General features: G+C 54.7%; 2 protein-coding genes across 2 annotated transcripts; one reads left to right on the top strand and one right to left on the bottom strand.

Moving 5' to 3' along the window:
• Nucleotides 1-1,505: 1,505 nt before the first annotated feature.
• On the bottom strand, nt 1,506-12,593 carry NCLIV_030920 (conserved hypothetical protein; the record flags this gene model as incomplete). The annotated part of the gene is made up of 13 exons (XM_003883288.1): nt 1,506-1,522; nt 1,979-2,157; nt 2,550-2,652; nt 2,905-3,165; nt 3,470-3,656; nt 3,850-3,921; nt 4,259-4,365; nt 4,936-4,972; nt 5,344-6,451; nt 6,864-7,086; nt 7,439-9,000; nt 9,343-10,411; nt 11,210-12,593. 13 exons carry the CDS (start codon nt 12,591-12,593, stop codon nt 1,506-1,508), a joined length of 6,309 nt encoding a protein of 2,102 aa, XP_003883337.1.
• Nucleotides 12,594-16,807: 4,214 nt separating this feature from the next.
• NCLIV_030910 (LRRGT00025, related) lies at nt 16,808-17,062 on the top strand (the record flags this gene model as incomplete). Its single annotated transcript, XM_003883287.1, has 1 exon — nt 16,808-17,062. The coding sequence occupies one exon, from the start codon at nt 16,808-16,810 to the stop codon at nt 17,060-17,062; it is 255 nt and encodes an 84-aa protein (XP_003883336.1).
• Between the last annotated feature and the right edge of the window lie 2,983 nt (nt 17,063-20,045).

Raw genomic sequence — 20,045 nt, 5'->3', positions numbered from 1 at the left:
CCTCGAGTGCACCAGAGGGGGGGGGGCATGCAGCTTTATAGAAAGAAAAACAGAGAGAAGAAAGTGTTTGTGGCGTGGGAGGTGAGCAGAAGAGGCGTCGTCAGTTTCCGCTTCAAAAAAGAGACATCTCGGCGACAAGAGAGCAAGGTTCGTTGGCGCCTGTCGTGTTTTCGTTGTCGACAAAAACGAAGCCGAAGGCGGGAAGCACATGCATACGGGGCGGTTCTAATTTGTAGATCTCAACCGGCCTCACGGAGAAGGTGAAGTCGGCCATGTCTCTCTGGGGACACCCGACAAAAGACGTCTTTGAAAAGATCGGAGCCACCGGCCTTGCGCACCTTCCAGTCGTAAACGTGCAAACATGTGAAACCGAAAGATGAGAAAACAGAAAGCAGAACACGAGAGAAAAAACAGGAGACAGAAGAGACACGAAGAGATATACGTAGCACCGTATCGATGTGTGCGTGCACCTGCTGGAGAACGTTAAAAATCGATTAAAGGCTGCTCGTTTTCGAAGAGGAAGTTCGTCCCGTTTTGCGTGCCGGGGTTTGACAAGAGATCAAAGGGAAAGAACGGAAAGAAATCACAAAACAAATTGAACGCCGAGCGACCTTCGGAAGGCGTGTCTCTTAAGAGCGGATTAAAATCGAACGTTTGCATTTTCTATCCAAAAAACGCCCAAGAAGAGTGCCCAGAATTGTCTCTGCGCCTCGGCCTTGCCTTTCTGTTTAGGACGCCTCGCAGGCAGACGGGTTTTTCCACAACTGCCTCCTGTATGCTACTCAAAGATGCACACAAACGTTCGAATACTTTGTGTGAATCCACAGATGTGCATATGAGGAGACGTGAAGCGTGCCAATTTGGGCACACAAGGCCATCTCCGTCTAGGATCGAGAGGTGTATTTCTCTCCATCCATCTACGCGCGGATTCGTCTGCGACTGCCTCCTGGAGTTCTGTGTCCACACGCGTACATGTGGTACTCTCTCTCCCTGCCTCCCGAGCACTGTCCCTCAAGGGTTCTCTCTGCTTGAGGAGCTGAAGGAACGGTTCTCGCTATGACCGGCCTCTCTGCGCCTCTCGCTGGTCGCACACAACTTTAGAGATCGCAGGCGCTGGATCTCTCCTTCTCCGTGTCGGACGGGAGAAACAGAAGAGACGCTCGCGCCTCTCCGCGCGAGAGCGACGGTGTACATACACCGCAAAACCGCAGTCGCTCCCCCCTCTCCCCCGCGAGGCAGGGGCGCGACCGCTCTCCCTTTTATCTCCAACGATCGCCGCGGCCCTCGCGGGGAATCGGCCTCTCCCCGCCCGGCTTGTCGCTGTTTTCGTTGTTGAAAGGCGAAGTTCCGCGAAGCCTGTCTCGAGTGTTTCGCGTCTTGTCTCTTCTTCGCATGCAAGAAAGGGCGAGGGCCTCCAGAGGCGCGTCTCGCCAGAAAAAGGCAGTCGACTCGCCGGTTCTCCTCTTTCAGATCGGGAGACGGAGACGAAGAAGAGGGCTGCCTCCCTACGCACTGCTAACATCTGAGACCCCAAAACCACGCAAACGCGGCGCCCAATAAAACTCGAAAGCAAACAAATGCACAGCTATGCCGATGCATATACATAAAGAGAGAAAGAGATGAATATGGATATGACACATAAACAGATATACATATATATATATATATATATATGGATGTACACAGATACTGGAATGAATATGTCTCTGTAGTTACTTCTAACTGGCCCAAAGAATGGAATATGTATCTGTATATAAGATAGAAAGATATATGAATACGGATTTGCGCAGATGTGCGCGATTCCATATCTGTTCTGTGTAGACCACGAGAAACTGTGAAGTGCCCAGAGGGAGCAGGAGATAGACGGGAGTTTAGGAAGACGAGACCGCGGTACGGAAGCTAAAACAGAAGGAGCGAGATTCGCCAAGTGCGGCTTCTCCGCAGCGAACACTCCCACGAAAGGACAGGCGGAGCTCACCGATGTTGAGAGACGCGAGGCGATTCTGGATGGCCTCGAGAAAGGCCGAACGCGCGAGGATCTCGTACGAGTTACTTTTTCCATTGCAGAAAACCAGCGAAAGACGATGTGCATCGTCAGGGAAGTGGAGAGCCTTCTGCAGATCGCTGAGTCGGTGATTGCTCTTCACGCGCGCCTTGCTGAAAAGGAAAGCACGGCAAAAAAGGGGCGGCTGAAAAATAAAACGCGAAACGCACTGGATCTTCCAAAGAAAGGATCGACACCCAGACAGGAAAGACGGCTACAAAGAGAGAGCAGGAAGTCGGGCATGGTCTTGACAGAAGAAAGTGAATGGATTTAAGTTGAAACGCATGCTGTGCTCGTTTAGGGTTTGCGGCCGAGAACACAACACACAAACGGTATGTTTCAGTCGTCTTCTGCTTGTCACCTTTTTCTCTTCCTTTCCCTCTTCCTTCTTCTCTTTCCTCTTCTCGTCCTTTCTCCTTCTTCTCTTTCTCTCTTTCGCTCTCTTTGCGCTCGTCCGCTTCTCTAGAAGAACTTCTCTCTCTCCTTTCCGCGCCTTAGTGCTCACCAACAGACTGTGGGAAATCCTTCGCCTCTCCTAGAAGTTGCATGCGGCAGGGTGATGACTCCCGTGATGGTCTCGAAGGTCGGAGCTCCGCCGTTGTCAGTCCCTGCGACCGAGAGACGCACACGCCCACTCGCGGAGAGCCTCGAGCATGCAGTCCACGCCGCATGCAACGGCCTTCTCTCCCCGTACATCGAGCCTGTGTCCACACCCGTAGATCCCCTAGGTTTCCCCATGCCCGTGGACCATCGCGTCTGTCTGGTTTGGAGCAAGAATTGGCGGCATCGAGGCCTGCAAACGAGGTTTTGCAGCCCCCGTGAGAGTGCCGCCGCTTCCCGGCTCTTTTCGCGTGTCTCACCTGCACGCTGCAGGGAGAGTTGTTCGACGACGGCGTTGTGTTGAAACGCGTCTTTGGCCTTTTCGCCGAAAGAGAGAACCGCACTCCTCCACTGCCCAGACCACTTTGCGACTCCCGAGAACGAGGCCGAGCCGGTGCGAGGCTGAAGCAGCGACCGCCCGTCCCTCTCGGCGTCTCCGTTTTCAGAGCAGAGCGACGAGATCGAGGGCGGAGGCGACGTCGAAGGAGGCGCATTCTCTGGACTCCGATCGGCCGGGGAACCTGAAGGAGAAAACAAATGCAAACGGACGCGCTCCGCGCACTCAGACGGCGAGAGACCCAAAAGCGAAGCGGCTCACGGCGAGGAAAGACGAGAAAACGGGAGAGAGAAAAGGAGAGCAGACGTCGCCAAAAAGGAAGACGACGCAGACGCTAGAGAGGACCGCTCGACGGCTCAGAGAGATCAAAGTTCGCCGTCTCTCAGGCAACGGAAGGGACGTCAGCGAGACCGACGCACCTTGCTGGTTTCCTCTTTTCTCCGCCTGCCTTTCTCTCCGCCTGCGAAGAAGAGTGCATTCTCTCTCACCTTCGGATTCTTGTTCGTCCTTCTCGTCTCCCTTCTCCGAGCAGTGCGGCTCCAAAACAATCAGCTGATGCAGTGTCAGGAGCAGCCAGCGAAGCGACTTCTTCTCGGCGCTCTTTGTGACGACGCCCTCGGCGAGCGTGAAGCTCCACCGAGGCTTGATCGGCCGAAGTTTCAGGCCCTCGAAAATCTAAAAAAAGGACCGAGAGCGGAAAGCACGGGTGTGCGCGTTCACCCCCCGATTTCCAAGGCGAGAGGAGACTCCGCAAGGACTTCGTGCAGGAACTTTTCGCAGGGATAAAGGGGAGCCAACGGGGCAAACACCGAGAAACAGCTGGTAAATGAGACCAGAAAAAAGGCACAGCGAGACACTGGGTGCTCACCTGGAGATCGCCGATCTGCTTTTGAACCTCGACGAGGTCGATGATCGATCCTTTCTGCAGGCGCTGAATTTCCTAAGAACGTTCAAAAACAAAACTCTGCTCTCGAATGGGGCCTCGCCCTCTGCATTTCTGCATATACACTAAAAATACATATGCATGAAGAGTTTAACATGCATATCTGTAAATATATATGTATGCACAGAGATACTACACATACATATACGAATGTGAAAGTATATATATATATATATGCCTACCCGTGCGTATGTAGATACACACATCTATTTTGGAACCATGTATATATATATATATATATATATATATGCATTGGCAGATGCCTGAAAAGAGGATTACGGTTGATGTCCGCCTATTCTCTTTGCTTCGTTCGACACCTTTTTTTCTCGTTTACCTGGATGTACATTTCATATTTCTTCATCATGAGCATGAGGTCCTGGCCGGCGTCGGTGCCTACGCGCTCGACGGGTCCGAAGCCTCCATTCGCGCCACGATTTTCAACTGCAGGTAAGGCAAAGAAACATGGACGCAGGTGACGCAGAGAGGACGAAAACTCGAGAGCGAGACGAGCGAGGCCAAGAAGAGAAACACAGAGAGAGCGCCTGTTCTGGCAAAAGCCGACGAAACGATGGTGCAAAAGCCACCAAAAGGAGGGAGGCGAGAAGACGCGCGCTTTGCTCGATGGAAGGGGGAGATGGAGTCGCAGAAAGACGCGCGGAGAGAACAGGAGAGAGTGGAAATGGCGACATCCACGCATGCACAAGGTGACTTGAATATGCACACACACGAACACTCTCCATCGACATTTAGCCATCTATCTCCCGATGGATACATTTGAAGACATACGCACACAAACACGTGCAAGTATATATATATATATATATATATATATATATATAGGGGTGTATATCTCTAGGTATCTATTTAGAGAGGATGAGATACGTGTCCACGCATGCTAGCAGAGACAGCGACGCTGTGTGGCTGCATGCATCTCCTCAGGATGCCTCTTTCTTGGAGCGGGGAAGGGGCGAGCATCAAGGCGAGTCAACGAAAAGCCTGATTTGAACTCACTTTCCTCATCATCGCCAATTTCAAAGACGCCGTCTTCCTGCGTCGATCACGCCTCACAAACGGCGAAAGACGCATGCAGGCCACAGAGAAAAAAACACAGTTCCAGCCTCCCCCCACGAAAATTCAGAACAGAAACGCGCCCCTCCGACACAGACCGTCGTATACATACCAACTGATATATATATATATATATATATATGTGTATATATGTATTTACATATATGTATTTATATATTTATTTATATATTTATATTTATGTGTTTTTATATATATATATATATATGCACCCATCCTTACTTGCAAACGCATATTGGACAAAAACGAACACAGTCGCGCATACATGCATATATTCATATATGTATATGTCTTTCTTTTTCTCTTTGAGGGTGAAAAGGTCGGGCTGCTCACCGCGTCGGCGTCACTGGCGAGAAGGCCAGCTTCTCCGAGTCTGGCGACGTCGGCGAGTCCTGACCGTACGTCACCGAGGACTTCGAAGGCTCCTGTCGCTTCCTCGTATCCGAGGATCCTCGATCGGTCTCTGTCTTCTTCGAAGGATCCGTGTTGTCGCAAGCTTTCTCGACTCGCCTTGCTGGTTCTGTCGGTCTCTGGATTCGACGGCTCGCAGCTCGGACTCTTCTCTCTCTTGCCCTCTGCCGCCAAGGCGCCTAGAACGCCTGCGAGACTTCTCTCGCCTTCGTGCTTCTCCCCTGCTGCGTCGGACTGTGTAGCCTGGAAGGCCCGCGACAAGTTTATGTTTTTGAGACTGTCTTTCCACTTGAGTGAGTTTCTCTTCACGTACTCGGCGCCGCCCAAAGTCGAGGAAAGAAGCGAAGACAAAACCTTCTCTCGCCGAGTCGGTTCGCCCGTAGACTCCGGGGTCCAGGTTCCTTCTCGCTCGGAAGGCCCGATAGCCGAAGAAGACGAAGAAGAGGAAGGAGAGGCGGAAGAGGAAGGAGAGACGTTTCGAGAGGTTGATTCGACTGAGACTTTCCTTTCCTCTTTTACAGACGGTGCCTGCGAGACAGAACCCGGACAGACAGCCTCCGCATCGGGTGCATCGCTCTTCTCGCCATCTCGGGTCTCTGCCGTCTCCCCTTCTTCCCCCGCCACAGCCTCACGCGCCTTCAAGAACCCTTCCTGGACGCCGCCCTCGCCTCGCAACAGAGCGGAAAACCGAGAAGCAGAAGAAGAGGAAGAGGAGGACGAAGAGGAAGGAAGGTCGATGGTGTCGTTGGAGGACGGCGGTTTCGTCCAGAGTTGAGAGAAGAGGGTTACTGCGGCAGCCTTCATATTTGCAGCTTGGTTCTTCATCTCTTCGAGAGGACGAGAGGAAGACGATGCCGCCGGAGGAATCTCCTGCTCTTTCTCAGCCGCGTTCTCTCCCCCACGCTCGTCCTTGTCTGGAGCCGAGTCAGCGTCGCCGGCGTCTTCTGCATGCGGCGCTGCTTCCTTCGCGCCGTCAATATCTGCAGACCCGTCGGTAGAAGACGCCGCCTGGGACTTCCGAAACGTTTGCCTGCGCCAGGAAGATTGCGTCCACAAAGAACCCGGAAACGGCGAAAAATGCGGAAAGCACGTGCCACAACGCACCTATATGTGTGTGCAGAGCGACTCGCGTTGAGCGGCAACCACACATACCCGGGTTTTATCAACAGAAACACCAACAGGCATGCGCCGACAATCCACGAGCAGGCGCGAGCGAAAACATGCTGAGCGAGGTCCAACCAGAACACGGGCAAATCTATACATATATCTACATATACATATATATACAGTACATACATCTGCATAGGTACATACATGTATATATATGTATACCGACGGTGGCGAGAGTGTGTTAGAATCTGCATGCTGCCAAGGAGAGACGCGACGAGTGCACGGCATTTTCCTGCACTGAGAGAGAGAGAGGCGCGCGAGTCACCACGGACCATTTGAGTGGAAGGGACTGCGTTTTCGAAGCCGAGGCCTGAACCCAACCTCGCGCCTTTTCCTTCGCCTTAGAGCCCCATTCTTGGAGCGCAGCCGCAGCCCCTGCGGCTGCGTTGGAGGCGTCGGAAAACCGTAGGGCAGCGCCCGCGGCGGAACAGGAGACAAGGCCCTCCGTGAGAAGCTGAGATGAGAGCTCGGCGCGGTCAATAGCTGCCACCAGCGCTGAGAAGGCAGAGAAAGAGACAGCGGAGAGACGAAGCTGGAAAGAGATGGAGAGACAAGATGAAGCAACAAGCTGCAGAAAAGGGAAGCATCCACGGACAAAAAGAGGCGAAGGGGGGGGGGGAGGGGGGCTGTTTCGTCGCAGGGTCGCGACATATCCCTTCCTCTTCTCCCGATGACGCCACGTCAGAGGCGAAACGCCCTCGCCGAGTCGCCGGCGACGAGGCAACGACCTCTCGAACGGCGCGGGGAGTATGCAGAAAAGCGAGGCAGGTTCCCCGTTTTACGGAGATTGTTGCGCGAAAGGTACCAACGAAACGAGAAGAAGTCGGAAGGAAGCCTCGAAACCTACCGGGCCATCCGCCGACGAGGCAGGAGACGCGTCCGAATTGGTTCTCAATAAGGAGACGTGAGAGAATGCATGCGCAGTCTTCCGTTTCCTTCTCTGGCAAGCCCGCGTCGTCTCCGAGGACTGTCAGGGGTTTCCCTCTCGCGACCTCGCACTTGAGGAGCAAGTGTTCGAGTTCCTCGTCGCCCTCGGCGTCTGTCTCTTTCTGCGCAAATTGCAGTGCACCCTCGAGGCTCTCCGGCGACCTCCCGAGGAAGGCCGACGAGCGCGTTTTCGCCAGCAGCGTCTTCAGGCCGGAAGCTTCGAGGAAAGAGCGCGAGTTCCCCTCGCGGGTCGCGCGCTGATCCCCAGGGGGTGCGTCTTCCTCCGCTGCGCTCGCTGCTCCGCCGTCCTCGAGGCGATCTCTCTCGAGTTGCGCCGTGGCGTCTCCGACCGCTCGAGAGGACGCGGCGACCGACGCGTCCGTGCGCGCAGCTCGCCTGAGCACTTGGCCGTCGATGAGGACTGCCTGCGCGAGTCTCACGAATCCGCTCCTCTCGACCTCTTCGAGTGTTCGACAGTCGATCAGCGTCATTGTCCATGCTTCCAAGACGAACGCAAAGACGTCCAGCAGCGTCGAGAGACACACCGACATGCGGAGGACGGGACACCCAGCGGGCACCGCCTGCAACGCGGCCAACTGGCAAGTCGAATCCGTCGATTTCTCGCGACCCGCCTCGCTCGCTCGCGCGAGGTGCGCGGCAAGTGCCAGCGCTGGAAAGAGAACGTCGATCCCAATCACCGACGGCGGCCAGTGCGCGAGAAGGAAGTTCTCAGGGACCAGGAGATCCGCTGGTCTTTCCCCGTCTGCCGACCGCTCCTGCATCCGCGCGTTCTCCTGAAGAAGGCCGAGGTACTCGCACTTTATTCGGGCACTCTCCTTCAAAGCCTGGACCAGGTCGTGGGCCTCGAAGGCCATGACCGGCTGCGGCCCAGACGCGAGCGGAGACTCGAGTCTCTTGTCTCTCGACTCGGGCGCAGACACGCCGAAGGCCTTGAGGGAAGACGCACCCTGCGCCTCCAGAGCCGGCTCTCGTGTCGACCCTCTCGCTTCTCCCGAATCCGGCGCCTCGTCGTCGCCTGGCGTCTTTGAAAGCTCCTCCGTAGAAGGCGCGCAGGAAGAACTCGCTGCATCTGCCTGCTCTGCGCTGCCTTCCTCCGCGCGCTCAAAACTCGACAGCCGCAGGCTGAACGAGCGCGGTGTCTGGACGCCGTAGAGCGCCGCCACGTGCCACAGGCGGAAGGCCGTTGCGAGGCCTTCTCGCGAAGAAACAGACAGCGAAGAAGGCAGCTCCGCGGGGGCGAGTTCCCCGGAGAGCGCGGAAGGGAGACGCGAAACTGCAACCTCTGCCGCCCGTCTCGAGGTGTAGAGAGACTGGACGCCCGCATGCACGCCTGGACCGAAGTCAGCCTCCGCGTCAGACAGCGAGAGAGCAGCCAGCAGAGAAGCCGCGGCCGCCGGCGACGAGGAACACGAAAGATCCGCTGCCTGCTGCGACAACAACGCGAGGAGGACGAGCGCGGGACTGAAGACACAAAACAAAAACAAAACATACACACTGAGACCCAATCAAGAGACACCGGAGACACCGCTGAACGGACGGGAAGAGAAAACCGCCGAACGGACGGGAAGAGAAAACAGCTGAACGGAGAAGAAGAAGCGCTAGAGCAAAAGTCGCCAACAGCTCTGGCGAAGGTTAGTGGCGCGTCAGAACTGCGAACGGGAAGTGCGAACTGCAGCCGTATCTCCCCGGTCGCTTCCTGTCCGCACACGAGAGCGGGGGGAGGCATTTGCGCGGCTCGACGTCGAGACAGTCTTGTGTCTCGCTTAGTACTCTTGTGCGTCCCCTTTTCGAAAGGAGACTTACGCTGCAGGTTCCCCTGCGAGAACGAGAAAGCGCCAAATCTGCTGGACACAGACTTCTGCCGCGTAGACCTCCCACAGCCTCGGCACTTGGTGTTCTCGCGGCGCGCCCTGGCCCTCGTTGTGGAGAGGAAAGGAGAGACAGTCGGGCTGCGCGCTGGGGCCTTCGCTCTCCGTCTGTGTGTGGCTCTGAGGCTCGCCTCGCTTTCCGTCCGCACTGTCGATCTCACACGGCGGGTAGCAGCAGGAAGCGAAGGCAGAAGAGAGTAGTTGGCTGGCGTAGTTCTCCGGAGAGAGGCCCAGCGAGCGGAGGTGCCTGCCGAGAAACGGCAGGTGATAGGCGACCAGCGACTCGAGCAGTTTCCCGTAATCGCCTGCCTGTCTCCGCACTCGGTCCTCAGCTGCGGTCCCAATCTCCTCTCCACGTTCCGGAGACGCGAGAGAAGAGCCAGCGCCGTCCGGGAGACCCAAAGAGGCGAGCGAGACGGGGGAGGTGTTCACGCTCAGAGAGGACGGGGCCAGAGACCGTGACTCCACGCGTCCCTCTGCGTCGCTGAGGTGTGCCCGAGTCGCCAGAATATCGTCGTCCAGGCGGACGTCTTCGAGGAAATCCTCGTCTGCCGAGGAGCCCGAGTCGACTCTCGAGGGAGGTGAGTCGCCGTCTCCGCGGTCCTGCGACTTCTCGTCCTGGATCTCCAGCGGGAGAGCGGCAGCTGCCACCGGGGAAGAAACCGCGGGTGGAATCGGGTTGCGACGCGAGTCTTGCTGACAATTTTCACCCTCTTCAAGAATCACCCACGGCACGCCCTCTGCCTCCTGCCCTCCACAGGACCGAACGCGCTGACTGGCGAGGGAAGACAGCGACGAGCGCTTGCTGCCGCCTTCCGAGGGCGAAGCCGCACGACGTGCGTGTTTCGCCTGCACACGAGAATGCTCCGCGAGAACTCGCGGGGTGTAGCGACACCGGAAACTGTGCAGCGCATGCAGGAGAGCTGGAGTAGAAAAAGAAGAGGAAGGCTCGGAAGTGGCCCTCGAGAAGTAACGCAGGACGATGCGAGCGAGAAAAAGCAGTCCTGAAGATAAACAAATCTCACAAACCGCGGAACACTGTTTCAATCGATCTACGTAGCCGCTTGTTCATACGTCGCTGCATACGCGCCCCTGTATGCAAACACGATTAAATAACACGTGGGCATATATATATATATATATGTACATGTATATTTCTGCCTAAATATCAGCACGCATATATACATGTATGTATCCATCTCGATACATTTTAAAAGTGTTGGTACGGACGCACATGGACATACTCCCTCCGTGTCTTCCTTCTTCTGTGTTCTTATCGCACACATACCCGGGGTGTATGTACAGCTGAACTTCCGACAGTACAGCTTCACGAAGCGCCTGGCGCGTCTGACTTCTTCCTCGACATGAACCCCTCTCCGCATCGTCATTTCTTGGCGTTCACTATCGGAGAGCGCGGATGAAGACGAAACAGAAAAGGACGGATTTAGGTGTCTCAAAAGTCGACTCTCGTCTTGATCCAAAAGTTGGCGCTCGAAAGAACTCAACGTGGTCGACGCACCTGCGTCGTCAGCAAGGCTCGCATGTCCTGGAAACAAACGGAGAGCCGCGAACGTCCCTTTCTTCTCCATCAAAGCACCCGATACAAAACACCCACACGGAAGCGTACTATATATATATATATATATACGCGTATAAATACATATATATATGTATATATATACATATATATATATACCTGAAGCTTGCCACCGTTTCCTGTGTGCATCTGCACTTCGAGTCCCTCGACATCTGTATCGGAAGACAGGAAAGACAAGAGGTGTTTCCGCGCAGGGATCACTTACCTTCGTCCTCTTCTGCGTCTGCTGAGCCTATCTTCACACCTAGCAACTCGAACCACATCTCGTTGGACACATAACCCGTGGCGCGTGCTCGAAGATAAGCCGAACGCTTGCTCGCATGAGCCTCGCAGCTTTCGGTCTCGTCCTCGCCTTCCGAAAAAAGCCAGGGGGACGCCGAAGACGCAGCGGGTGGGGAAGACGAAGGGGGTGAAGAGGGAGGGGGAGAAGAAGAAGGGGGAGAAGAAGGAGAAGGACGGGGAGAAGAAGGAGGGAGAGAGGAAGGAGGGGGCGAGGAAGAAGCGGAAGAAGAGGAGGAAGTAGATGAGGGAGGGGGGGACGACGAGGGAGAAGCGGAAGACGAGGAAGACGGTGCGGAAAGGGAAGGAGAGGACGCGGAAGACGGTGCCCACGTCGAGGAAGAGGACACCGTGGAGCATCGGCTGTCTGTGCTGTGACGTGTCTTTGAGGCTGGTAAGTGTTTGTTTTCGCCAGTTTCGACTGGCTGCGGTCCCTGCTCTTCGTCCACGTCTTCTCGCTTGTCTCCGGCCTCTTCCTTGTCTTTTCTTTTCTCCCCGTCGGAAGGGGAGCCGAGGAGATCTTCCATCGACGACTCATGGCTGATCTTGAAGTCGCTGTCGCAGGCGTTGTGCACATTCACACGCGGGGACGTGGGCCGTTCGCCTTTGGCCGTATCGCCGTTGCATGCATGCGCGCTGAGATCCCCACGAGACACCAGTCTCCGCTGTTCATTGATTTTACAGAGAGGCCCCTGCACGCCATTCTGGCTCGCCTCAGGAAAGGTGCCCTCGGCCCGGCTGCCGCCAGAGACACTCGCGCAAGCAAAGTCGCTCATCAGCCTGAAAGACGCGGCGCCTTCTTCTCTGTGGAAACTGCTCGAACTGTCTCTGCTGGGGCCAGCAGCGCGCTGTGGGACCGCGACCCCGGTGTTTTGGAAGAAGTCGACGTCGGCGAAGTCCCCCAGATGTTCCAAAGACCCCTGTTGACTTCCAGGTGCGCCTCTTCCCATTCTCGAGGAATGTGCATGCGCGACGCTCTCTCGTTTCTTTCCAGGCAACTCGTCGGAGAGCAGCACTGTGAGATTCTCCTCGCTGTTCGTAGGCCGCTCGTGGGCGCAGGCAGGAACCGCGTCGCCTGGAGGGGAGAAGGAAGGAAAGCGCGGAGAGTCAGAAAGGGTGGGAAGGGGAGACGCCTCGGAAGAAAACTGTGGGCACGAAGAGCCAAGAGTCAGGAGGGGTTCTTTGCCGCCCAGGGGGAAGGCCTCTGGAGAAGCGACGTGGCGCGGCGGAGTCGCAAACCCCTGAGCAAGAGAAGAAGTCTCTTCGTCGTCGAGAGATACGGGCTCGAAAGCACTCAAGAAGTTCTCCATGGTGTGGAGGCGGTGGACAGCCACGAAGGAGCGAGGGAAAGAGGAGCGGCAGTGGCGATACTTGAGGAAACGCAGAAGGCCTCGCAGAGACAGATCTACCGCGAGGAAAGAGAAAAAGACGGACACTCTCTGCGAGGTTCCTTCGGATCTCGAGGCCGTGTGTCGCTACAGTCCAGGACGCTCTGGCGATGGGAAAAACGCACCCAAGGGAAAAACAAATACTACACCGTAAAAGGTCTGAAGCTACTAAGCGCGAACTGTCGCAGCAAGGAGGGCACTACCCGTTGGAAAACGACTTGGAACTAGGGTCGAAGGATACAGAACGGGATCTGCTCTGGACTAGGAAAAGTTCGGCAAGCGCCACAAGCGTCGATCTCCACTAGGCGGGGACAAATGCGTGTGTTTCCAAGCTATCGTCTTGAAATGCGGGAAGTAGATCAGGGCACGCAAAGAGAGGATCAAAAACGTCTTCTCCAAGTGTACAGGGTCTATATTAGCGCTGCGCGGAGCTGCAGGCGGCGAGGGGCTTCTTCACGAGCGCAAAAAAACGCGCAGAAATGCTCTAAGAAGGCTGCCTCGACAGGGAAACAAAAAAACGCCGAAAGAGGGACAGGCCTCACGCGCTTTCCCGAGAAGGCGGCATCCACGTTCAGCCAAGCGAGGAAAGGCGTAATCTATGGATTTCTATCATCACCCGTGACTGCGCGGTCCTGAAAAACCTGCACGAGACACCGCTTCCAAGAGAAACGCACAGCGAAGGGGTATGCTTGCAGGAGTGTACATACACATGAGAAGGGCGCTCAGAGCCACTCTTCTTGTACGGATCGGCACGCAACTTTCAGTGTCCAAAAGTTTGCTCCTACACGCCTGTCGCAGCCGGAGCACGGGACAGAGATGCCAAACGAGAAAACGTAGAGGGAAAGGCCACGGGGCGAAACATCGCCCTCTCGCCGATGCAAGAGATCTATACAAAAACGCCGGGAGGGAAGTTTCGGCTGCAGGTTACTCGCGTTTCACGGAACTCGCTGGTTTCCCAACGGCGTTCGGCTTCAGGTGCCTGCAGCCTCTATTTACGAGAAAGGCGAGCGAGGGGGAGAGACAAGGCAGGCACTGGATGCAGAAGAGAATGACACATTTCTTCGTCCCATTTACTTGCTTCGGCTCTCGTGAATTTGGAGGTGGTACGAGACGGAAGAAACAAAGAAGCTGGCCTGAGAGCAAGAGGCCGCGGAAATGTGGCGGAACTGGTGTTGGAGCAAGACGGAACCCAGTTTTGGCGCAGGCACACAGAACAACCAAAAAACTCCGTTCACGCACAGGTCAAAAAAGCGACGAAGAGGAAGCGGAAAGTTAACGACAGAAAACTGCGATTTAAGGAGAAAACCAACGGTCTCCGCATGAAGCTGACTCGAGTTCTCAGCTTTCCAGTCGCCCTCGTTCGACAGCAGCGGTGTCAACAGACCCTCATCAACGCCACCAGCGCAGGGGTTCGCTTTGAGCGAGCGGAACGGAGGATTTCTTGCGTGAACCAGATGATCTCCACGTGGTTCGCCAATTTCTTTTCTAGCGGGCGCGCCCTTCACAGTCACTCCAAGTGGCCAAAGGCCACGATAGACGAAGAAAGACGCGTACGGAACGGCGCGCAGGTTGTCCTGAGAGCCAAAAAGCAGAACGGCCGCCGCAAGTCTGTGCATGCACGAGCTCAATCACTTTCTCAGAAACTGGTTCAACGGCTCTCTCGTAGCGAAAAGGACGAGAGGAGAGATTGCTGGCGGCAACGTTCAAGAAAGCGAGGTCTCATCACCTAGTGGCCTTCAGCGAGGTCACTCGGTCGCAAGCTGACCCCGCTCGGCTTATCTTGGAACGCGGTTGCAGTGTGTTTAAAAGACTCATCAGAAGCACCAGAAGACCCCGCGGTTCGGGTTCGCCTGATCAGCGGCACGCTTTCTGCAAGCTCTAAATATAGAGACGCTTCGTGTGTCGACTCGTCAATTTGTCTAGCAGCACGCCGAGTCGCTCACAATTCACACAGGAGCGCACCTCGACCGCCTGCCTGTCTTTTGCCTTGCCAGTGACGAGGTTGCAAAGAAGCCTGTAGTGGAGGGGAACACGCAGTGCCTTCAACTGCTACAGATGGCAGTGTAGAGTGGTCGAAGTCTCTGGTCTGCATATGCGGGTAACATTCCGGACACAATGTTGCTGGGTCCCTGTGGCATCGACAACTGTTTATAGAGCTACTTGCCGAAAAAACGGAAGTAGGTTTTCTAGTGTAATCGAGAGGGCCTGCTCAGATCGATCTGCGTACGTCTGCCTATGCGTTTAAGTGTATATATATAATTGGTAAGTATATATATTTATATATACACACGTAATTAGTATATCTCTACATTGGCATCAGTGAACTAACCACTCAGACAGTGTCTCATCGGGGGGCCGCCATCCAGGAGCGTACTGCTGAGCTGCCGTTGCCGTGTGATTATTGAAGTTGTCGAGAAAACGTTCGCGCCGGAGACGCGATTCACGTTGTGTCGTCCGGTCCAAGTGCATTAGTAAGCCTCCTGGTCACCTCAAGCATTTCGCGTGGCTGGTTCCGTCCACTTCGCTCCAGACACGGAGGGGTCACAGGAGCGTGTGACAGCAGACCGCGCGCGGGCTCGGGCGGATTCCGAAGGGAAGCAGTCGGCAACACGCAAGTTCCCGATGAGTTTTGTCGAACTGGGAGGAGGGAACTGCCAAGAAACTGACGATACGATATCGAGGGATTTTCATAGCGCCCAGAAAACATCGGAATTCGACGTAAAAGATGTCGGGCGCATGCACTTCCGCTCGGTTGTGACCACCCCCCGCACAGGGTGTACATACACCAGGATTCCGAGGGGGCGTTCTTTCGGGAGAGGCGCGAAGGCTGATACGTGTTCTCGAGTTTTTTCTCCGCTGCGCTGCTCTCTTGTCTGTCACTTCCTTCCTTTCGCATCTGTCTCTTCGCGGAGAAGAAATCAAGAGACAGAATTCCGGTACGGAAGGATCTTTTGCCAAACATACAATTGGTGCACGACAAACTGAACTCGACGCCTTCTCGTCTTTCTTGTTCGAGACTCTAAGCCGCCTCGTGCGCAGGGCCCTCGTCTTGTCAGGTGCGCTTTTTCCTCGGCCAAAAAGCACACTGTTTCTCTTTGTCTCCAATCTGTGCGGTGCTTCTGTACTTCGCTTTCCCGTACTTCGAATGCATTCGACACTTTTCACAAGTGTGTAGGCATCCGTCACCGAAACAGAAGATCCGTGTGCTCCGCCCCGGGGGGAAACCCTGCAGCGGGGAATGAACACGGGAGAGATGGAAGAGCTGACGGCGTGGCCGTTCTCTTTTGTCGTTTTCCCTGTTTTGTACGAAACTTATCCATATCCCTCGTTTTCTCTGACCCTGTGTACCCAGACATACCGGGGGCGCAGTAATAAGTTGGACGTATGCCGTTAGCGAAGACACACACAACTTGTGTTCGAATGCCGCCACGCGCATGGGTCTGTTCAAGTCCAAGAGCAGCCGAGGGAACGCAGGAAGTCTATTCGCGTTGGTGGATTAAGAAGGAGCGGAGATTTTTAGAGTCGATCTGATTCTCACCTAGATCTGGTGGAGGTGGATCCGTGTGTGCATGTTACCAGCTGCGTCTAGGACAGAGATATCCACGCTTCGTTCCGATCAAGCGTGTGTGTCCCAGCTCGCCCCACAGCTGCCACGTGCATCGATAAGAAAGTGTCGGATCGATATATCTTGTTTCGAGGGGAGATCAAAGCAAGCGCGGGTCGGGGTGGACAAAGTCTACAGGCGCTCATCTTCGCAAGGTCTCGAGAACGTAGCTGGCCCCCCCCACACACGCCGGCACACCAGGGGAAAGACCAGTGGATGTTCAACGCTTTTTAGTCTGCTGTCGCGTGTCTCTCTCTCACTTCTGAATGTATCGACGTCTGTATCGCCCAACGTACATATGTATATATATGTAACATATATATATATATATATATATATCGGTGCCGGTGCAGTTTGCGATGTGTGCTGTTGTTTTTCCGGCCACTCTCTGTGCCGCTTACTCAGCCCACTTGTTTTTTCTGTTCTCCTTCCGTCTTTTCAGCTTCTGGACTCGTTCGCTGCAACTCAAGCAGAGTGAGACCGTCTCTCTCCTGCGCTCTCAACCGTCTCTCTTGTTTCGCTTCTCTCCACAATGGTGAACCTCAACAAGCTGCCAGCCTTCCTCACAGACCCGAACCACCCGATCGGGAGTCTGTTGCTGGGGCTGCGTGAGTTCTTCTTCGACTCGGTGCGCCTCGTTCGTCGCTGCACCAAGCCCGATGCCCGCGAGTTCAGGAAGATCGCGTACGCATGCGCAATCGGCTTCCTGCTCATGGGTTTCATCGGCTATTTCATCAAGCTCATCTTCATCCCCATTAACAACATCCTGGTTGGCCCTCCGGCGTAAGAGCAGGGACGCAGGGTGTATCAACAGGAGGCGAAAACGGATGTGTAGGAAACTGTGTGTACACACACGCTTACACATGCGGGCGTTATAACGGGAGGCAAAGAGAGAACCTAGCCGGGAGAGATGGGCGGGGTAGACACCAGAGTGTCTGGAGACGGAAGGAGTCCCTCTTCGCGCCAGAGTGGCGCAGAGACTGGTGAAATCGGGCAGTGAGAAAAGGAGTCGACAGAAAGCCATTGTTGGTCACGTACTGGACCTGGTGTACGGCTGGGTGTCCAGACACTACACAAGAGAGAAAATGTCTTGAAACAAACCATTTGCTCGTCAAGCAGAAGAAAATCGGATTCAGCCTCAGCTATGTTTGTGTGTGCATGGTGTTCGTTTGCACGGGCCAGAGGACATGTGTGGAACTATATATGTATGTGGATGTATAAAAGTATACGTTTCATGTGCATATATGTCGTGCATATGCACGGGAAGAGCAGTAACAGGGCTTTCCTGTTGTCTGAGATGTACCTCATCCCGCGTCGCATGTGAGTTTGGCGGGGGGGTGAAAGCCAGTAAACGGGCTCCACCGAGAGTCAGTCTGGGAGACGAGGAAATGGTCCAGAGGAGACAAAACGTTTTGGTGTTCTTAGGGACAGAAGTCGATTGTTTTATGTAGGCGCGTATTTGCATATATATGGGTCCATATATATGTCAGTCTATACATATGGGTGGCTTCGTGGCGATAGAACGTAGACTGAACGGGCTGTCTTTCGCGCAGCCTCTAGGGAGAATCAGGCGCAAGGAGCCTCTCTTGAGTCTTGTGTACAAAGCGAGGAAATTCGGCGAGAGGAACTGCGGGAGGGGCGACGTTTTGCTTCTGTGGTCCTCAATTCCGTAGGCGGGGGTTTCTGGCTCGGTGGGAAAAGATGCCTTCTGATTCTCGCGTGAAACTGCCTTTTGCCACTGGAAACCCTCTCTGCGGGTAGCTTATCTCTTTGTTTCTAAAGACCTCTCCCATACCCTAGACCGACTCGCGGTCTTAATCGGGCTGCGCCCGAAACGTGGGGAGTTAAAAGGACATGCAGAAAGCCGGGTCAAGTTCGTAGAGCTCCCCACCGCCACACACACACACACACACACAGAAAGCAGTTCGTCTCAGTCGTAGCTCGCCTAGTAGAGAAAACGACCATTCAGATGCGACTATGAGCAGTGCCATCGTAGTGGGAGTGATACTCTCTGAGACAGCACAGAAGCGTTCATCGAAAACTCTTTAGCTCTTGTGGAGATGAGCGCACGTCTTCGGATAAGTAGACAACCCAGTTCTTTGTGATTGCTGTACGCGCCGCCCCACTGGACTGCTTACGACAGCTAAATGTGGTGATTTTCAATATCCTAATCGATACAATGCCAGAGCTGCTCACATGTCTGGGTGGCCGCCCCCGACTGCAACACGTACCGGTTCCCACACGTATTTCGACGTAAATCTGTAAGAATATAAGATGCCTTTACTGTAGGCCGCTACATTCCTTCAAACGTGTGCATACGCAAATATATGTTCACGATACCCGGCTCGTGCCGACGCTGAGGCGGGATATGCCTTTTTGCTTACCTGTGCGTACCTGTGCATGTGTATAAGCATCCGTCGGCACATGAGCAAAGACTGGTCCGGGTACATGGCGCACCATAGAAAGTGTCGCCTTCTGTGTATGGAGTGTGAACCGGAGTTCCAGACTCAGCTGTCGTTGTACGGCTACCTGTACAAACAGGGGGATGGGCAACAACGCTGATTGAAAACCGGGGGCGACTGCCAAATGGTAAATCAGCTTCTTGTCCATTCCCTTACGGGCTTTGAGAAACGAAAACGGGGAAGCTAGTAGACTGCCGTTTATCCCGAAAATAAACACTTCGTGCGAAATGACCCTTTGCGTCTATTCTATGTTTTGAGGGAGGAACACGGGGGTGTTGCCAGTCGTTTTTCTTCAAAATCAACATCGAACAGCGGTGAACGGTCGTCCCCGAGTCCCCAAGACTGCCGCGGGGTATCTTGGGGCGACCTTGGATACAGCGAAAGCATTGGCATGAGAAGGAGAGTGGAGTCATGTGAATTAAAACACACAAGAATAGGAAAGAGGCAGTTGCAGCATGCAACATCCTAAATTCCCATCCGGCTGCAACGTCACGTCTACAGGAGGGGGAGTGAGCAACGTGGCGAGAACCCCGTTTTGCCTGCCGGGACATCCAGTTTTGAGCAACGAGTACGTTACGGCGCGTTGTGTTTCCCATCTTCGTGGCGGTGGACTCCATTGACTCCAGTGGAAAGCGTAAACAGGATCTCGCTTAACCTGGTCGAGGCGGTGTTGAGGGTTCTTGTTTTAGACTCGGAGTTTTCCCCTGTGAGGGTCGTTGGTGTAAGTTCACTTGACAGACTGCGCACAGAAAACGAGCATGCTACACTTCTTAGAACTGGGTGGCTGCAGTGTCGCTTCAATACCCCAAGGTTTGGAGGAACGGCCTGTACGCAGAGAGTGGGCCAAAGGGCGAGAGGGGTTCTGTCCCCTCCCACTCCCGGAGCAGAGGTGTTCCCTCTTAACTACTAGGTGCCGGTGTCCGCGGAGATGACCAGATGACTCTCCGATCGTAGATCGCTGTCCGGTTTGTTTTGTTTCTTTCCTCATGAGGCGCTCAGCCTCTTTCGTTTGTCTCGCGACGCTCGTCCTATCGCACCTGACAACCCTCTGTCGAGGGGCATTGCGGTCCCGTTGGGAGATTCCCCAAGTGACAAGCAAACTCTATGCCCGATTTTCCCGATCTGCGACCCGATCCCTGTTCGCTGCGTTCCAGTCGCGAGCACGGCACGTTCCCAGATTCACCCGGGTTGGTCAAACCGCCAGCAGGCAATACAGTGTCCATACACGTGGGCTACACTCGGGCAACCCCCCCCGGAAGCCTCAACTTTTTCATCCAAGTTGACGGAAGCCGAGCATCTATGAGAGGA

This window comes from Neospora caninum, chromosome VIII (assembly GCF_000208865.1).
Source record: "Neospora caninum Liverpool complete genome, chromosome VIII".
Lineage (NCBI taxonomy): Eukaryota > Apicomplexa > Conoidasida > Eucoccidiorida > Sarcocystidae > Neospora > Neospora caninum.
This window is presented reverse-complemented; position numbering and strand designations above follow the sequence as displayed.